Consider the following 20,534-nt stretch of genomic DNA (forward strand, 5'->3'; position numbering starts at 1 on the left):
TCGAGAGCTTAAGAAGGTGGTAAGGGTCTCCCGATGAATGTCGTTAATGGCCGTCTGTACACTGTCTGATCCTGGACATGGCTCAGGCTCGAGCAGGTGTCTGCATGGATGAGGCCTACGGTGACACCCTAGCAGAAACTGCTTGCCGAGCATTTTGTTGTGCTCCTTAACAGGGAGCATATGAGCCTCGTCAAGCAGGTGTTGAATTAGGGACATCAGGAGACATCCTGTCGCGGTCCTAATGGAAGTATTTTGGCAGGTCTGGAGCTTTGTCCACTGCATATCACTGGTTCCAGGCGACCAGACAGGCGCGGCATAGTTGAGAACCGGTCGGCCTATTGATTTGAAAGTCGACAGCAACATTTCTTTGTCTTTGCCCCAAGTGCTGCCGGCGAGCGACTTGAGAACCTTGTTGCGATTCTGTACTCTCGTTGCAATAGCAGTTCTGTGCGCTGAGAAGGAGAGCAACTGTCAAAGGTGACTCCCAAAATCTTGGGGTTATTTACCGTCGGTATTGGAGTATCATCGACGTGCACCTGAAGTGGCAGCTTGACCTCCTTTGTCCGTGGATTTAGTGGGAGAAAGTTGTAAGTTTCTCGCAGTGAAGAAGCGAGAAAGGCGGGTGAGGTAGTCGTTTACTTTGGAGCATAGGCCATCAATGTCATTGCCCGACGCCATTATCGTGCAGTCGTCGGCGTATGAGACCAGTGAGACTCCCTCTGGTGGCTGGGAGAGTTTCGAAATAAAGAAATTAAAAAGCAAGGGTAAAAGGACACCACCCTGCGGTACTCCTTGCTTTATTTTTCTCTGTTTAGAAGTTTGGTCTCGAAATATCACCGACGAGTGACGACTACTTAGGTAGTTCGCGGTCCACCTCTTCAGCCCTGGCGGGAGTGTCGACTGTAAAATGTCATCTATGTAGTAGCGTGGCGTGGCTGACTGTATCGAAAGCCTTTTGTAGGTCCAACGCTACTAGGACAGTCTTCTCGCAGAGGCGGTTTTGGTTTAGACCACGGTTTACCTGGGTGTTTATGACGGTGAGTGCCGTGGTGGTGCTGTGCACTCTACGGAAACCATGCTGGTGTGGCGCTGGAGTCAGGTGTTCTGTGAGGAGTGGGAGTAGAAGGGCTTCAAGCGTCTTCACTACTGGGGAAAGGAGAGTTATCAGACGATAATACTCCCCTTGGTTGGCGGGTTTCCCAGGCTTCAGTATTGGGACCACTCTCCCTAATTTCCACTTATCAGGAATGATGAGAGTGACCATAGACAGGTTGAAGACCTTAGTGAGGAATTCTACTCCCAATGGACCCAGCTTTACATTCCCATGGCAGCCGGTTCTACGTTACCGGAATGTCTCGGGTTTTTCCCGACCAAGGGCTGCCGGCCGAGTATACTAGCCCTGTCTAGTGTACCGTATCCTCCTTCGTCTACTCCTCCTTTGGTATGGTTGTAATCTGCTATCATAACTGGTTTTTTTGTGTCACCATCCATTTCTTGATTGTAAGTACGTTGTTGTTCAGCGATGGACCTGACTTTACTTGAAACAGTAAGTTCTTCATCTGCTTCATCATTTGAAACTTCATCGTTTTCTAAAAGTTCAGTTTCTGGCTGAAAATTGGGGTCAGTGCTTTCGTCATCAAAATCGCTGAACTCATGCTCGGTTTCTTCCTCCAACCACTGTTGTATCTGCTCATCACGGCTTTTAAAAGTTCCAGATGATGTTCTCTTGGAAGAGTGTATCCTCTGATTTGTATTTAACGCTCCATCAAATCAAAACAATTTCACTGATACGTTATTCAAGAGACACTACGAAAATATAACAAAAATACTGAGGTGATTGTTTCTCAGACACCTACGTCAATACTGATGTGGTGGACTTGTAGACACTTTTTCACTCACACCGACGCGTATGCTCACTTCAACTGCCTTTTATACGCTAACGTACTCATGAGAACGTAATAAGAAGCTACGAACAATTCGAGAGTATCTGCTTATATAAGAACGGAGCAAAATAGTGTTTTGTAATATTTGGTGTCTGTTATATACCATGTCAGTTGCAGAGGGTTAAACAAAAAATAGCTTAAATCTTACACGAAAGCACGCTTATCAAACCACAAAATGTTACACTCACCGATTAAATCAGATTATTTGGCCCGCGCTCACTAAAGCATGTTCCGGCACCTGTTTTGTGCTGTCCTAAATTCAATTATTGATCGAAAATCTTGGCAGGTGAAATCCTATTTATTTGCCAATAGCAGTTGGCAACAAAACCTCGCGCCAATTCAAAAAAAAACAAACCTATAGGGACTGGCAATAAGGATGGCTCAATGGCCAAATTTGGTTTTTATTATTCAGCTGACAAATCGCCAAATAACTATGACAAATCACGCAATCGAGCAGCATTTTTTTTCCTTATGTTACTTCTCTCCTGTCCTTCTTGGCAATCTACCCTTTTACTTTCCAGGGCCTTGAGCACAAAGGTCTTTTTAGCCAGATTTTTAGGAGTTACCAATCTATCAGTGTTTCTTGGCGCGCATTTTTCAAATTTAAATTTTTTTCATATGAGTAGCAGTGATGAAACTTTATTATGAAAAATTTGAGTTTATGGTCATATCTCATGAAGGTAACCTGAATTGGCCACTAATATCGTTCGATTTTACTCCGCGATACTTTTTACTGTTGACACGTACGAAATTACAGATCCATAACAATAAACCGAAATCGATAAATGACCTCGAAAAACATTTCATAGCATCTCACAAGCAGCCTGCTTTATTCCATTTCGACTAGCCCTTATAAGGATGCCCTATATAAATACACCCCCTGCTCTAATCCTACTCGTGTGTGTTTAGTTGGGTATTGGCAGCTCACTTGACAGTGACCCATGAAAAGTGTGACGCCATTCAAGTGACAATCGTAGCACATAAAGTATGCTTTTGAAAGTTCTCTAATTTAATACTCGCTCTGCCTTAAGTGGGCAAATAAGTAACTATGGGTGTAAGTAAAACTTTTTATAACTCACTTAACTAAACGCACTTTCGTTCTTTTTCTACTTCCACAATGCTACTAAGTATTTTATTCAATCAACTTCCCGGCAAAACGTGTACTGCTTGTGAGTGGAAATTGTAAAACTATTAAAGGAAACAAAAGCATTCGCAAGGCGGGCATTCAAATGCAGGCAAGTGAGGTTGAATGATGGGTGAAGTCGAACAGCAGCCAGTTGCTGCTCCCACACTGCTCACTCAATCATTCTTACAATGTCTGAATGACTCTGCATAGCTTAGAATGGATGTACAACTAAAGTGAACGTTAGGGTGACCCATAAAAAGTTGAAGTACTGAAAATTTGCAAGTGCATACTCAGTCAACGTCAGAAAGACTTGTAAATCTCATTTTGATAAGTTTTGACTATTTATTTATTTGTTCTGTAATTTTAATAGTTTTTTATAAAAACATAATTCCTAATACATCAAAACCCATGGAAAGCAAAGTTTACAACTTTGTATAAAATTTATAAAAATTCAGCAAATGTTCAAACTTTTTAATCAGAGTTTCTTACATCAATGCATTTTTGTCTAGTACAGAGACAGTTTGAAGTAGGTAGAACATCACTTTGATTTTTGAGAGTTTTTTTGGTCGCGGTCTTGGGCATTTTCTTCATTTAACGCCTACTGCAATTTTTTATATATGGAACGAAATATAAAAAAATGTGGAGTAGGACCGTCAGCAGAAAAAATTGTCAATGCGATTTTTAACCACTGTATAAAATTACATACCCAAAGTTTTTCTAAAAATTCTGAGTAATGATTGCCGGATGATGAAAGTTTGCCGCATTTATACAAATTTTATATATTACAAAGAGCGAATCTTTGCTTTGTATGGTTCTTTGTAGTATAAACTATGGTATATTTTTATAAAGGAAATATAATTCAAGTTAGAAAATAAATAGTCAAAACTTATCCTTATGCGGCGCATACTTCTTTTTGACGTTCACAGTTTAGACTTATTCTGTATATAGAAAGAGAAACAAGATTTGGTTTTTGTTTTGTGAAATTGATTGAAATCACCAGTGTTCACGAAAAATTATTCCCAATGAAAAGTAGATGAATGTTTTTTTTTTAAAAAAAAAAAAGGTTTTTTCAAATTGTTTTGAAAAATGAAAATCCATTTCATGGACTTTTTTGACTTCATATCAAGAAAAAATTCCTAAATGTAGATAAAGTACGCAGTGTACTAAACAATTTTCAATTGAATAAAATCTATCGCATTTTTACTGTATTAGTCAATATAAAAGTTTATTTATTTATCTATTCAGAATGGGTTTGTGCGTGACTACCATTCGGAATTCGGAGAGAATGTAGGTTCGAATCTCGTTGAAAAACCTAAATGAAGAAAAAGATTTTTCCAATGCGGTCACCCCTCGGCAGGCAATGGCAAACCTCCGAGTGTATTTCTGCCATGCAAAAAAATATCTGCCGTTCGGAATCGGCTTGAAACTGTAGGTCCCTGTGAAACAACATCAAGACCCACACCAAAAATAGGAGGAGGAGCTCGTCCAAACATCCAAAAAGGTGTACGCATAAAAATTTTCCGGAGAATTCCCATGGGAATTGATTGGAATACGAAGCTCGATAACCCAAGGAAACACGCTAATTATTTTCGCTAAGGGCAATAAATTTCTAATAACAAGAAGATTATGTCGATAAGCAATCCAAAAATACCCTAAAAATTCTGTTTTTCGCAAGTCCATTTGATTCATTAAAAATTTTGCAAACTAGTGAGTTTTATGGTGCCACAAAACCCGTTAACACTGGGGCGTATTTTGTATGGAAAACAGTATTTTCAGTGTATTTTTGCCAAGTTGATATAAAGTAACTCTAAATTCCTTTTACTCAATAGGCGAACGAAGTGGTCAAACTATGAATTTTTAGTAAAAAAAAGTTTTTTTTATTAATATTATATTTATTGCTACTAAAAGCTATTTTAAAAGATTATATAAAAATTCCTTTTGCATGTCCCACAAAGTCATTAAAAAATGCCCATATTCAATCAGTGTCGTATTAAAATTCAGTACTTAGACTTTTTGTGAACCACCCTAGTATTTATACCCATACGTACATACCATATTTCCACACTTCTCTATTCAACAGCAGAAGTGGTTAAAGCTCTGGAGCTGAATAAGGCTGTTAAATGCTTAGGGTCCGACTGCCGCGTCTTTATAATTTCTCCAGTCGTTGGCAAGGTTACTGTTTTGAAGATTATGCAACAATTTTATGCCTCTCAGCTCATTTTTATAGTTTTGTGCGCGCCCTTCGCTGATGGAAAGTACAATGAAAAATATTCTGCAGAAAGTAGTAAAAAGAAAAAAAGAAAGTCGAAAGGAAATGTGGAATGCAAATTATGTTCTACTGCTTTGTATGTTTTCACGCTGCAAGTTGGAATTCCTTTCGTATTCCCAAAGCTCGTTCGCTTAATTTTAGCTGAATTTGTAATAAAAGTGCAGACAGGCGTCGAATGCTATTAGGTATCTCATACTGCTCTGCGAGTTTAGTAAAGTTCTACTTCATTTCATTGCACTATTTTTAGTTTTCAGATTTTATATGCTTTACAATTTTTTTTTCTTTTGTTCTCATTTGGATTGATATTCCTGTGGTGGGCCACGCAATCATCATCTTCAGTATATAAATATGCTACACTAAAATATTTAAACCCCGTTTGTGTACCGAGTGTACCATTGACTATGTCGGTCAGGTCTTTTCTCATTCTCACCGTGTAGCTGGCCAATGTAGATCTCCTGCTTCGGCAGTTTTTCGACCTCGATGAAAAGCAAAGAAGAGCAGATTCCGAAAATGCTGATTTTTGCCTCCTGGGTATTCCATTTCTAAGCCTAAAATTAATAAAAAATTAAATAAATCAAAAATACAATTAACATAGTTTTGGAGAGCAGAAAGAGTTCTATCGAATGGAATTTACCATTTGCTTAAAAGCCAACAAATTCTTGTTAAATAAAATAAAATATAGAAAGACTATGAATTTATTCCCCACCCCAATAATTTGTTGACTTAGAAAGGCATTTGACAGAATCAGGCGACAAAGTGTTTTGAATACCTTACCACCACAATCTGTACTTGCTTACACAATTACGTGCTTATATATAAATATAATTTGCGCGTACACCCTTTTTGGGTATTTGGCAGAACTCCTCCTCCTCTTTGTGGTGTGCGTCATGATGTTGTTCCACAAATTCACTACAGTTTCAAGCCGACTTCGGACGGCAGATATTTTTTATGAGGAGCTTTTTCATGGCAGAAATACACTCGGAGGTTTGCCATTGCCTGCCGAGTAGCGACCGATATTAGAAATAGCGTTTTCTTAATTTTGGTGTTTCACAGAGATTTCAAGATTCGAACCTACGTTCTCCCTGTCATTAAGAATTCCAACGAAAAATAAGAATAAATGGAAAATACCTTGAAGAAGTTACATGCGTAAGTGGAATATGTATGGCAAGGCGATTAGCTCAGTTTAATGCTTTTGAATACAGTAATAGACCAAATACAATAATAAAGGCTGTCAAATCTTTTGACGGATACAAACTCAATAATGTGAGCGTACCAATTATATGTAATGCCAACCTTCGAAGACTATTACACAAATTTGTTGTAACAATAAAACTGTTCAATACTGAAGTCTCTAGAGAAAAACAAAATATTTGGTAGCTTCCAAGGATCCAATTAGATGAAAACTTGAAATAGAGAGACCGATCATAGAGCAAGTAACGAAATTTAAACGTCTAAGGGTGCGGCCAGAGTGAACGCTGATGCCGAGCCGAGCCGAGCCGAGCTTATTGACGCTTATTTTCATGCGAGAAGAAAATTTGTATATAACACAGTAAATGCGAGAATCAGCGCTGAAATTTTGTTTATTCCATGTGTTTTGCTCTTATGTCATTTAATTTTGTTGTTCATTTGTGTTTATAAAATTGCTGTACACGGTAATGGATTCATCTGATGAAGAGTATTTTGCTTCTCCTAGTGTGATTAATGAAATTATTAACACAAAAGAGTTTGGAAAACATCCAATTACACTAAAAAGGAATGAATTTGGTGAATTTCATCATTTATATAATGATTTATATTATATTTATTTCGTGGAGGGAGCCTGAGAAACGGCTACCCCACTCCATTGGCCAGTTTTTTTTTCGATTTTCGTGGTGTGGTGCACTATGGATTCCTTCCACCTGGCCAAACTGTTAATAAGGAATATTGTTTAAGCGTTATACGTCGTTTACGTGAAGCAATTCATCTAAAAAGGCCAGAATTATGAGCCAACAACTCTTGGTTTTTGCATCTTGATAATGCACCGTCTCACACTGCACTCGTTCTTCGGGACCATTTCGCCAAAAATTCCACGCATATCGTTCCGCAACCACCGTATTCGCCTGATTTGGCTCCGTGTGAGTTCCAGTTATTCCCAAAACTCAAGAGGCCACTCCGGGGATCGCGTTTCGAGTCAATTGAGGAGATAGAAGCTGAATCGAAGAAGGTGCTGATGGCCATTACCGGAAATGGACTATTTGGCATGTTTCGGGGATTGGAAAAATCGTTGGCATAGGTATATTTTATCGAGAGGGGATTATTTTGAAGGGGATGAAATTGATTTACAAGAATAAATAAAGATTTTTCATTTTACAACCAAATTCACCTTACTTTTTGCCCACAGGTAAAAAAAGAAAATATTAATCCTGGCAATCCTAATAAGGATAATGGAAAACTTTTATCAAATTATTGCATTGTCATCGGTCCTTGATAGGTGTGCAAAATTTCAAGTCGATCAGATTTTTAGAAGCCAGTGAAAATTAAGCTCAAAGATTTCGTTACATGCATACATACATACATACATACATACATACTTACAACCCGACCTAATAAAAGTGTGTTAAAAACACAACTGCACTCTAAAAAGTAAACATCAACAATCCAAAAAAGCGAGCAAAACGCTTTGAAACTGTTTTCTCGCACTCATCGGCTTTGCTCTCTGCTCTTGTCGGCGCTCACTGTGTTATACACAAGCTTATTTGTATTGACTTGTATGTAACCAGTTTTATCGCACTGACAATCTTTATCGCACTGACAATCTCGGCTCGGCTTTCAGCGTTCACTCTGGCCGCACCCTAAGAGTATAGATATCGAGTGATCACGAGATTATTAAAGAGTTTCCAGAAAGATTTATGCTGGCTGCACATGTTACGGGATGCTTAAGAGAAGTATTATAGTCGAATAAGTATATGAAATGAAAGCAAATCGCGTATATATAAAAATAAAGAGTTTTCCATTAAGAGGTGTTATTTTGATAAAAGATCAATGGTTTCGTTGATTGTGTGGCACGTAGCGCTGTCTTGTTGAAAATAAACGTTGTCCAGATCAATACCATCCAATTATGGCCATAAAAAATCGTTAATCATCCCTCGATACCGCAATCGGTCCAATGACTACGCTGGACCATAAACAGCACCAAACAGTCACACGTTGAGGATAGAGATGTTTAACTCTTGGATTTTCTGAGCCCTGATCCGACAATTTTGCTTGTTGACGAAGCCATCGAGGTGGAAATGGGCCTCATCACTCAAAATGAGTACTTGTGTTTACTGGACTTTATACGGTGTAATGACGTTTGTGGAATGCCGCATACCAAAGAACGACGAGGATGGGCAAACCTGAGCGACTTGCGCGGGTTTTATTCTTCACATCACCAACTTGTCCCAACAGCTCGAATTTTTTCAACAATTTCTGTATTGCAGTCCGACAATTTTAATAAATTCAATGCGTTGTTTAAGCGTGAATCGTTCCATTTTTATTAATGGCGTAGTTTCTACTTTGTCAAATATCACAAAATTACAGCTTCAAAAGTGACATCTACCGAAATAGCGGGTACAACTCTACCAACTGCTGGGTACAACTAAAATGCAAGTACTCTGAACAGTCGTTGGAAAAATACGCTTAGACTGCATTGTAAACGATGTGATTCGGACCGAAATTAGAATAAACGATATCATAAAGTACTTCAATTTGCAATAAACATGCTCAAGAATAGAAAAGTTCCTGGTCCTGACGGTATTGCAAATGAAATACTTAAATATGGTGGAGAATATCTTCATCAAGAGATTGCACATCTCTTCAACATTTCATTGAATAATGAAAAAATACCTCAACGAAAGAAAAACGGTATAACCTTTACCGCGGTATAACCCTGGTATAACCGCGGTATAACCCTGGAAAGTTCAGTTCAAAAGCTTTTCACTAAGATTTTGTTGTCGCAACTCCATCCTTATCCTCTTGGATCAGCAAGGCTTTCGTCAAAACAGGTCCACAACGGATTGTGTATTTATTTTACAAAAAAAAATATGGAAAAGTCAGCCGAGTTCGATAATCCTGCCAGAAGACGAGCATGGAACGAACATGTGGCACAAGACCCGGTTGATTAAAATAGCTCGAGATGGGATACCAGAAAGAAGAAGACGACCAGGAATACCACCAAAACGATGGGCAGAAAGTTGGATATATATCTCAGCAGAAAATCAATCACAAGAATGATGCGAGATTTATGCATTATATTGTACAGGAATATACAACAATAATGTGTAATATCCCTAATTTAATGAATTTGTGTATCAATGTATATATGTATATATGTAAACTTTAATTTATGAATATGTATGTATGCTAACTGTTTGGTAAAGAAAAACTTGCAAAGCCTATAATAAAAAATAAGGAAAAAGAATAAGTAAAGTACATCAGAACAAGACGTTGAGTTTGGATTCGCGACAAGGGCTAGAAGCGATAGGAATATTAGATCAGCGAGAGATTTGATACCATGTGGAAGACGCAGGCCAGGTCGTCCACCAAAAAAATTGCGCAAAAGCTGGGTTTCAACTTCAACGGAAGGGCAAACATATAATAAAGTACTAAGAAGAAGAAGATGTAAAGTATCTATTAAAATGTTTCAAAAATTTGGCAAATAGTGATCTATGCTGAATCTATTACGTCGGAATCCGCATTGATAGTCACGTTTTATCTCTTCCGCGAACTTGTTTACAAATGTTTATCAAAATAAAGCTGCTTATTAGAGTTATTTTATACTTATATATTGGTGTGCAACTATGTTCTCATTGGTTTTTTGATGAAAATACAACTTTATTCTGAAAAAATGGTTACAAGTGAATCATTGAAAGTATTGCCCATCGCTGGCTACTACTTTTTAACATCTTTCTAGTAGATCTCGCACACCCTCGGGGTAAAACTGTTCATCTTTTGAGGCTAACCACGGATCAAGCCATTTTTTGATGCCTTCATACGAGTGGAACTGATGGTCAGCTACACCATGTGCCAACGGTCGGAACAGGTGATAATCGGACGGCGCAATATCTGGAGATTTGGAGAATATGGCGGGTGGGGTAGGATTTCCCATTTCAGTGTTTCCAGGAAGATTTTAATGGGTTTGGCAACGTGAGGCCGAGCGTTGTTATGCCGTAGAATCACTTTTTAATGCCTCTCCGCGTACTGCGGCCGCTTCTCGCGCAGTGCTCGGCTCAATCGCATCAATTGAAGTCGACACCGATCCTCAGTAATGTTTTCGCTTGGTTTTAACAATTCATAATAAATAACACCAACTTGGCCGTACCAAATATATAACATAACCCTCGCAGCGTGAATATTCGACCGAGGCGACGGCAGTCCCCATGACTTTCTTTTCTTTGGATTGCTGTAATGCATAAATTTTTCATCACCCGTTACAATGCGATGAAGAAAACCCTTCTTCTTGCGTGTGACACGGATCCTCATTGAACAATGCCTGCAATTCAGCGTCTTCGAAGGTTTTTGGCCTTCCTACACGGGGACGGTAGTCAAGCGATTGAATCGACGGAACTAATCTCGGCATGTTTTTCCATTAAAGCAGCATCTCCATAAACTTTTCGTAGCTCTCGATGCGTTTCAGCCGCCGTTTTTTTCGAACGAAAGAGGAAAATCAGCACTTCCCACAAATGACGATTATTTCGCACAAAATCAGACATTTTCACAAAACCAAAATTATTTGATACCAAAAGCAAAATCACTAATGTGTCGAAGCAGTTTGCTTACCATAAGTCTAAGCTTGGTTTATGACGTTAAGGTTATGTTAGAATCGACTAGCACACACTGCTGGCGGCATCTATTGACAAACAGCGCACCTAATATAAGAGGTGCAATTGTACAACGCTGCAAAAAATAAGAATTTTTTGTATGTATAATGTATAAGAATTTTTAGTAAAAAAAAAAAACAAAAAAACGATTGTACTATCCCTTAGCATTTACTTATATAAGTAGATATATAAATTTAATATTCAGTAGTTTCTTTTTTAATTTAATACAAAAAAAAAATTATTTATTTTCAGTTCACTGACGCAACACTAAAAACTTCCAACGAAACTGTTCCACAAAGAGCATGCGACAAAATGGATTCCATAATTAAATTCGATGCAAATTTAATATAAAACAACCATAAACATCCAACTGAAAAACGAAGTAGCAACACAGAGATTACAGCAACAACAACATTAATATTATATCACACCACCAGCCACGAACGATGCATCAAGTGCTCAGCTATGAGACCGCAGTGCGTGCCAACAGCTCCCGCGAATTCCGCGAATACGTCACCAAGCGCACTTGCGTCAGTCTCGTGCTCACAATCGCCTTCCTGACGCTCATATTGGGTTAGTATGAATATGCGTGTGTGTGTGTGTGTGTCTGCGTTTCTTTATTGATCACCTCTTCCGGCATCTTATTATAAATTTATACATAATTTTGCCTTCCCTTCTTTTGCAGGCTATCTGCTAGGAAACTTCGTGTCGGAACGCAAATACCAAATGCGTCTGAATAAAGCCGGCGCCAAGGGAGCTGGACCGCCGCATACTATTGAAATTTCTAGTGTTGATTATACAAATCTGAAAGAAATCAATGCTTATCAAAAGAACAAAGATAAATTGTTGAGCTCCGCGCAGTCGCTGAGTAAGATGTTGCAACGCGATCAAAGCTATCCGGCAAGTTCCATTAACACCGACATTTTCAACAAATACATATCGTGCACGCAGGACATACCGCCCAGCACCAGCATGGAGTCCAGCCAATTTATTGAACAGCTGGTGGATAATACAGGGGCACGGCAGCGTGATTGTCTGCGTGTAATACAACTGATTATCGATAATCATATGACCAGTGACACGAACTGAGAACGGAAGGGGAAGTGAGCGAACACTGGGGAGGGGAGGGGAGGGAACAAGACAAAAATGAAGAACTAAAATGAGCAGTGCGGAAACAGAGTAAAGGCTATTAATACGATATAGAAAATGGGCTTAAGTGGTGTGAGAAAGCTTAATGGGGAAATATGAACTTAACAGTGCAGACACAGGGGAAGGTGGCTGAATATGATTTTATACTTATATGTACATACATACTATATATACTTATAGTATGCTGACATCTTTCATAGTGGGCCAAATAACATTTTTAAAATATCTATGTATATTATTTTTGTAAAGATTTTTTCTAAGCATATACTAAGAGTACATACTTAACTGCATACATACATAAATACATACATACATATATGCGTATGTATTAGAGGAAGAGAGTTGCAGCAAGAAAAGCATACATTCAGTTTGGCAGCATGCACGTACATCCACAGTGAAGGACTTAACATAAGTCTACGTACCGCAGCAATTTTTCTTATTTCCCCGATGGTATACAATAATCGAAAAAAAACTGTTGATGTAGCTTTTTCGAAATTAATATTTATGCCCAAATTTCCAAAAAAAATAAATTGTTTAACTTGCTTTATAACAAAAAAATTAAGAAAACCACAAAAAAGCGGTACGACAAAATTCTTCTTTTGTTTGCTGGGATCACGCCCGTGAAGAGAAAACTCTCAAAGGTACTGCTATACCGGCATAGCAGTATGCTCGACTTGTTGCTTCACATCTACACCTACGTACTAAACACCTCTCCAATATCTATCACGCTGCCCGCGGTACTGCCAAAAAGGTATTACCTCTCGAGCTAATTGATGACGCCTTCAAAACTCTGCGCGACTTATATACTGCGATCCTTCAATATGAAGAAGTGGTTGTCTACCACCCCTCTTCGCCAACGAACACGGTTTTGAGTTCGGATTTTAGTTTGTTCCACTATAAACCAAGCGACTTCATTTGAGCTTCTGTTGAGTCGCCAGGTGGTACGTCTCCCAATTATTCTACCAGCTTTTTGGAATAGATTCCAGCGTAGCGCTTGTTTAGCGACACAGTCGACATTTTCCGTAGCGTGTGGCCAATCTATTGACATTTCCTTTTTTTTTTTATTTCTGATGCAACGGCGACCTTGTTAGTTTGCGCCAACAACTCGGCGTCCGTGGCCAGAAAACTCGCAAACTCCAACGAAGGCAGCGATTTATGAACGTTTGCAGGAGCTCCGTGATATTCGCGTTCGAGTTAAAGATGCGCAGCTTGGTGTGAAGGCTCATGCTATCGTTTTGCCACAATGGAGCGAGGAGGCCGAAAGATGATTTAGCTTTGCTAATTCTATAGTCGACATCCACCTCAGAACCGCCGGCCGCGGTCACCATGCAGCCAAAGTAGCCGAATTTGTCAACGGTTTCGAACTATTGTGCACAAGTGGTTCTGGTATGGTGTCATTGAGATGTAGCGCTTTCGTTTTTCCGACGTTGACTTTGAGACCGGTTGGTTTCAATTTCGACTGCGTGGCTTGTGTCAGCAATTTGAGGTCACAAGGCTTGTATGCGAGCAAGGATATGTCATCAGCGAAGGCCAAGTATCTGAGAAATGAGTTGCTTATCTGCCATTGGATGCCCATCTGTTAGTTTTTGTTGGTAAAGACAGCGCTCAAGACGTCTTCGGTGACAAGAAGAAAGAGAATTGGTGGCAGGAGGCAGCCTTATCGTACACTACTTAGCACGTGAAAAGGGTCAGTTTCCTTTTATAAAGGTAATAGCTCATGTGCCCATCTACCCTTGGGTGACCTATATGACAAAAGTCCACATACTTCCATCTACTTTGGTTCACTCAAGCAAATCAAACATTGAAAAAGTAGCTGTAAAGTATCGTTATTCAAAAATTTCAGTTGATAAATCGTCGTTGACATTACATACATATATTCATATGATAACTTCTAGGAATTCGTATGAGAATAAAAACCGAATCGGCCGCCCAAAGAAGCTGCCCGGAAGAGATGTCAGACCCATTTTAAAGGAAATCGACCAAAATCCAACAACTAATGCTCGGATATTGGTCTGACATTTCGTCGAAACATCTTAATAATAGAGAATATTTCAGCAGGATACCATATAAAAAGCTTCTGATTTCAGAAAAATCCGCCTTCGGCTTTAGTTTGCACGGGCACATATTGGCAAGGGAAACGATTTCTGGACTAAAGTTTTGTTTACTGACGAATCGAAGTTCAATATATTTGGAAGTAACGGCCAGGCTAAAATATAGAGGAGAAGAAATGCGGATATAGAAATGCAAAATTTGATACCTACCGTCAAGCACGGCGGGGGTGGCGTAATGATTTGGGGAGCTATTGCTACATTTGGCGATGGCAAAATTACCTTTATTGAATGTACTATGGATCGGTATAAATATAAAAATATATTGGAACAACATTTGCAGTTTTCCAACAAGATAATTATCTCAAGCATATGTCAAAGAATGGCTCTTATACAAGTACCTATTACGCACCCAGTCAATTAACACACACCGTCGAAGAATCCGAATTTAAATGCGATTTAGCAAGTTTGGGAGGTTTTATAGAGGAAGGTTCGACGAAGTATAGTAACTGACGCAAAATCGGTAAAGAAAGAGTAAATGGTGGTATTGAATCAAACAACGTAGGAAGAGCTAGTTAGATCGATGACACGACGCCTTCAAGCTGTGATTTATAAGGGTGGTTAATTTGCAAGTGGATTGGATTCGTTGGAATCGTCACGGCGTGAGCAGAGGAAGTTCTGCTGGTGTCATCCGTGGTTAATAGAAGCTGCCTCCAAGGTGATGTGCTTGGTATTCGACTAAATGATGCTGGAGTCTACACACAAGCATATATGGACGACGTTGCCTATTTGTTCGGCCATGAATATGTGCAGAAAAGAGCAGAAAACTTGAAAGCTTGACACTTGGTGTTGTGCGAATGGACTTTCGGCAAACCCTACTAATACTGGTATTGTCCTCTTTACCAGAAAGAGGAGGAAGCCTGATGTGCTCTTTTAGCCTAAGCTAAAAGGAGCCCCAAACCAGCTATCCGAAGAAATAAAATATCTTGTAGTAATCCTCGATAGTAAACCAAAGTAAATCCAAAGCACTGACAGCTGTCTGGCAGTATAAGGGTGTATTTGGGAAAATATGGGCTTTTTCTCCTAGCAAGATCCTATGGATCTACACAGTTATGAGAAGATCTATTATCATCTATACATCAGTGATCTGGATGAGTCAGGACACCTAGGGTCGAGCCTGCAACGCACGGCGGCCATTTGTTGTACCGGAGCTTTTCCGACTACTTCAGGCCTGGCATTAGATGCTCTAGTTGGTCTACCACCACTTGATGTTTTCATCCAAGGAGAGGCTTTGAAAATCATCTGCAGGCCAAAACACAATGAAAACTGGTACGGTTCCTCTCCGGCATTGGACAACAGAGAAAGCATGGACTTTGATTCAACAATCTTCTTCATGCCCCTTGACTTCATGTCATCAGAAATCTTAACTGAAAAGAGATGCAGTGTGGTGTTGCCAGAGGCTCAGTTGTGGCCAAACTTTGAAAATGAACCCGGCAAACACTATTTTCGCAATTTCGCGGATGGTTTCAGGACCGAGCACAGTTTCGGATCTGGTGTCTACGTCGAATCCAGCGGAACAAAACTACACTTTGCTCTTGGAATGTACGCATCTGTGTTTCAAGCGGAGGTGTATGCTATTCAAGAAGCGATGAACTTTGTTGTGGAAAACAGGTGAAGAGGCAGATCTATATGTGTCTGCAAATATTTGTTCGGAAACGTGGGTTTCGCGGGTAACGAGGCCTCTAACTCTTTAGCTATGATGGGTTCTGATGCCAACTTCTTTGGCCCGGAGCCCGTTCTGCCACTCCCTTCTGCAGCCATCAAAGCCACCGTTAGAAAATTGGTTACTTTAACCCACAAGCGAACTTGTCAGACTGAGAAAGGCTGCAGATGGACAAAACTGATGCTACCTGTAATGTCCAACACTTTCTATGTGGAGAGGAGGATGAGACGGCAGACCACTTTCTGTGCGTCTGCCCAGCCTTCGGTCGAATCAAGCTTGAGGTTTTTGGTACTGATATGTTAAGACCACCTTGGCTCCTTGGCACCACAAGATATACGCAGATTTCTTGGGAGGTCGGGTAATTTAAAATTAAAAAGGAAACTCGAATGTAGTACAATGGACTTAATGTTGTCTGAGTGCAGTCCTGACAAAAAAAAAACAATAAGTACACCTTCGCCATACTGATTATTTGTTGTTTTGTTAACTTTCTTGTGATAAAGTATGAATGAATTCCGGAAAGAACTACATACATGAAAAGTTTTCTTCAACTATCGGATGCCTTCTGGGAAATAGGAAAAAATGCTGCGGTACGTAGACTCAAGTCCTTCACTGAATGCACGTTGCTTTTTGTAACTATGATATACAGCACATTTTGACGAGCGCCGACGAACGCTAGAGCATTTTTGCAAAGTACCAGTGGGAATAAAAGAGGCTTTTTATGGCAGTAAAATGTTGTTCTAAATATACGTACATATAAAATGTGTATAAATTAACTTGAAGAATTTAAACTCATACAACCAAATACATACACCCATACATGCATACATTTATCATTACTATCATCGAATCTAAAATCTACGCCAAGCACATTTAGCGCAAGGAGAAAGAGAAGGAAAATAAGAACCAAAAAAAGAAAACACATTTTTAAATTCAAATATTATTCTTGAATGTGCTCAATGTTTACTTAAGGGAATACATAAATACATATACACTTATACTTATATGTATGCACTGACATTATCCTGTAACAACAGCTCGAAATTATACTTACATGGCAGAGTATAAAATCATGCGTTAATAGAATAGAAATTATATTTGTAACTGTACATACATACGTACGCCTGTATGTGTGCAGACATATCTGTGCATGCAACAGTCAACAATGCAACCAAAATGGCTTACATTTACACATACATACATACTTAAGCACATGTCAACGCGTGCGTACACAAACATGCAAATGTATTTTGATTTTATTCAACTTACGACATCCTTGAAATCCCCTTGGCGCTGACACTGACAACACTCTTAATTTCTTTACTTCTCTAAGATGTACTGAATTTTATACGTGTACACAAAAAAAAAACATAAATAATTGTACTTAATATGAACACTTAAAAAAACAAAAACAGCAGAATGCCTAGAAGTTAGTAAAATGAATAAATCATGAAATATAGATGTGAAAAAATTCCGCAATATAAATGAAAAATGTTGGTCTTTTATTTCTTTCACACGTAGCGAGTGGGTGATCTGGTGAGTGATTAGTGGAATATTCCTTATACCAGCACAATTTTACTCGACATGGGAGCGATTCTACAACAAGTGAACTAAGTACTATACTGGACTTTGTCGTAAATTTTTTCTAAAAACTGGTTTATACCCCATGATCTCAAAGTACCGGGAATGTTTAAATAAAACAAAACAGAGTTAAATTTCAGGCAAAGCAACACACATGTGCCAACGTTTAACCCAGTACTCCATGCACCCCTGGTAGGCCGGCGAAGGGATGGCTTTCAACTCCTTCGTCGCGTTCTCTTTGATCTCCTCTATCGACTGAAATCTTCTTCCACGAAGTGGCAATTTCAACTTGGAAAGCAAAAAGAAGTCGCACGGGCCATTCAGGTGAGTACGGTGCTTGCGCAATGGGATTTACTTGGTGTTTGGTCAAATAATCCAGCACAATTTGGGCTCGGTGCGATGGCGCCTAATCATCATGCAAAATCCATGAATTGTTTGCCCACACTTCCGGCCGTTTGCGACGTACAGCATCTCTCAAACGCTTCAAAATGAATAAATAAAATTCTTTATAGACTGTATATCAGGCCAGACTGTCTATCGGATCGGAAGATAGTCATGATGCACTACACCTTGGCAATCGAAGAAAACAATCAACATCACCTTCCCGATATTTCTTGATCATAGGGTTTGTAAATGAAAAGAAGTAAAGAAGGAAAATGCTTAAAAAATGTAATAATTTTGAGTATTATTCAATGCTGAAAATTTTGGTTTTAGGTACTAATAGGTTTTTTTTTATTTTTTAGGAGAAAATATACATTTTAAAACATTTTTTTGAAAATTTTTTTTATCTTTTTTTAAGTTTCCTTTATGTTTTGCCAAAATTAAAAAAAAAAGTATGTTTTCATTTTTGAAAAACATTTCGCCTCAGATGTAGGCTTGGGTGAAGGCAAATCTATTAAAGGTGGTATCGGTAAGTCAGCTGGTTCGTTATTTTTTTCTTTCGCCGTGCCCATGTGGCTGTCAGCCTAGGGTGAGACAAGGCGAATTCATTCTTCGATTTCTACTTTGCCAATAATTTGCTTTGACAATAAAACGTACAAAACATTGTTGTCGGCCTAGTGACACCACCTTTAATGAATGCGCCTTGGCTTGGGTGTTACTAGAGTGAACAAATTTTGGAAAGTTTTAATAATTTTGAGATTTAGCTAATTGCTAACAAAATTTGGGTTTTGGTATATATGTATGTATATGTATATATATACATAATTGGCGTGTGCACCATTTTTAGGTGTTTGGCCGAGCTTCTCCTCCTATTTGTGGTGTGCGTCTTGATGTTGTTCCACAAATAGAGGGACCTACAGTTTCAAGCTGACTCCGAACGGCAAATATTTTTTGATTTTTATGAGGAACTTTTTCATGGCAGAAATGCACTCGGAGGTTTGTCGAACCTACGTTCTCTTTGAATTTTGAATGTTAGTCCATTTGGCTACCGCGGCCGCTTGGTATAGATTTTGGTATAGTTCTTTGAAATAAAATATCTTCATTTATTTTCAACATTTTTTTAACCTTTTTTTATTTTTTGGGAAAACGTAACTTTACAAAACAATCTTTGTTGAATTTTCTTTTACATTTTCTTGAAATTTTTTTTATTTTTGCTTTAAAATGCTTCATTAAAAATTTTCAAAATTGTTTGTGAACAAATTTCTTTGTCATTTTTTATAACATCCTAGTTAGATCTTTTTCCTATACGTAAGCTTCAAAAAAAAGGAGTTAAATGGAGATTTTTCAAACTAATTCCATAATTTTGAGATTTATCTAGTGTTGAAGAATTTTGGATTCAATTATCTATTCATTCATTTAATAAAAACAAATGCCGTATTTCTTACAGACTATGAAAACCAGATTAATGCTAAATAATTCAATCAAAAATAAATTAAACTTTAAATTTATTTGTTTCATTCTAATGAATGAAAAAGGTAACATTTCTTATGATTTCCAGAGAGCGAATATTAGATAATACTTAGAATTTAGTTCAAAATTTCAGTAAGTAACATTTTGAAGTGATGCTTTTCGTTGAAAAAAAGTCTAGGCCAATATGATTTGAAAGCGAATTAAGGGGACAGATACCTGTAAACGGCCATATTTTCCCTGATTTTCATTAAAATTATTTAAAATGAAGAAGTCAATATATTTTTTAAAACATTGGCATACAGTTTAATTGCAAGTTTCTTAGTCTCTCAAGAGAAAATATATCGAAGGTCGTGGCTTATTTAACCAGTCACTGGCTATTTGGCAGGCATTCCTCGAGACTTGGAGTTTTCTCCCATGAATATTGCAGAAGTTGTAGAGATGAGGAAGAGGAAGAAACAGTTGAGCACTTCCTTTGAAATTGTCCAGCCCTAGCTAAAATCAGAGCAGGTTGTCTAGGTAAATACTTTTTTAATTCTCTTACAGAGCTGTCTGGCGTGGGGTTGGGATCAATTCTACGTGTCATAAGAGCCACAAAATGGTTCCACGAAGGAAGCTAAATGGGGTTCCCGTGCAGTACAGTGGTATCACAACGGACTAAGGTCTAAGTGTTGTTTTTTTTTTACCCACAGATCGGATATATCGCAGTTGTCTCGCTCTGGTCATAGAAAATATGTTAACTTTGCTGTATAATAAAGATAATTGGTGGTCTCCCTTCTTATTTTGAAAGAAAGTAAGTTTGATGATCCTATTCGTACCAAACACACCTGCTGAAAAATAACAATTGGAAAAACTACCAAATCTATCAAACATAGAGGGGCATTTTGCATTACGAGCAGAAATAAATTTCTACTGACAACTTATTTCAGGAAAGATTTGCGAAAAGCGCAAATGTTTCGTAGGCCAATTAAGAGATGTTCATTTTTTTACAAAGGTTATGTTGAGCACATCGG

The 20,534-nt window shown here is 38.4% G+C and overlaps 1 protein-coding gene across 1 annotated transcript in view; it reads left to right on the top strand.

The window, feature by feature from the left end:
* The window catches only part of LOC129253271 (uncharacterized), a 31,950-nt gene extending 19,686 nt beyond the window's left edge, over nt 1-12,264 (top strand). Inside the window, exons 2-3 of the mRNA XM_054891574.1 lie at nt 11,428-11,748; nt 11,861-12,264. Of these exons, the coding sequence (XP_054747549.1) occupies nt 11,622-11,748; nt 11,861-12,264 (531 nt within the window). The 5' untranslated portion in view covers nt 11,428-11,621. The remainder of the gene's footprint in view (nt 1-11,427; nt 11,749-11,860) is intronic.
* The last annotated feature ends 8,270 nt before the right edge of the window (nt 12,265-20,534 follow it).

The sequence above is a fragment of the Anastrepha obliqua genome, chromosome 1 (assembly GCF_027943255.1).
Source record: "Anastrepha obliqua isolate idAnaObli1 chromosome 1, idAnaObli1_1.0, whole genome shotgun sequence".
NCBI lineage: Eukaryota > Metazoa > Arthropoda > Insecta > Diptera > Tephritidae > Anastrepha > Anastrepha obliqua.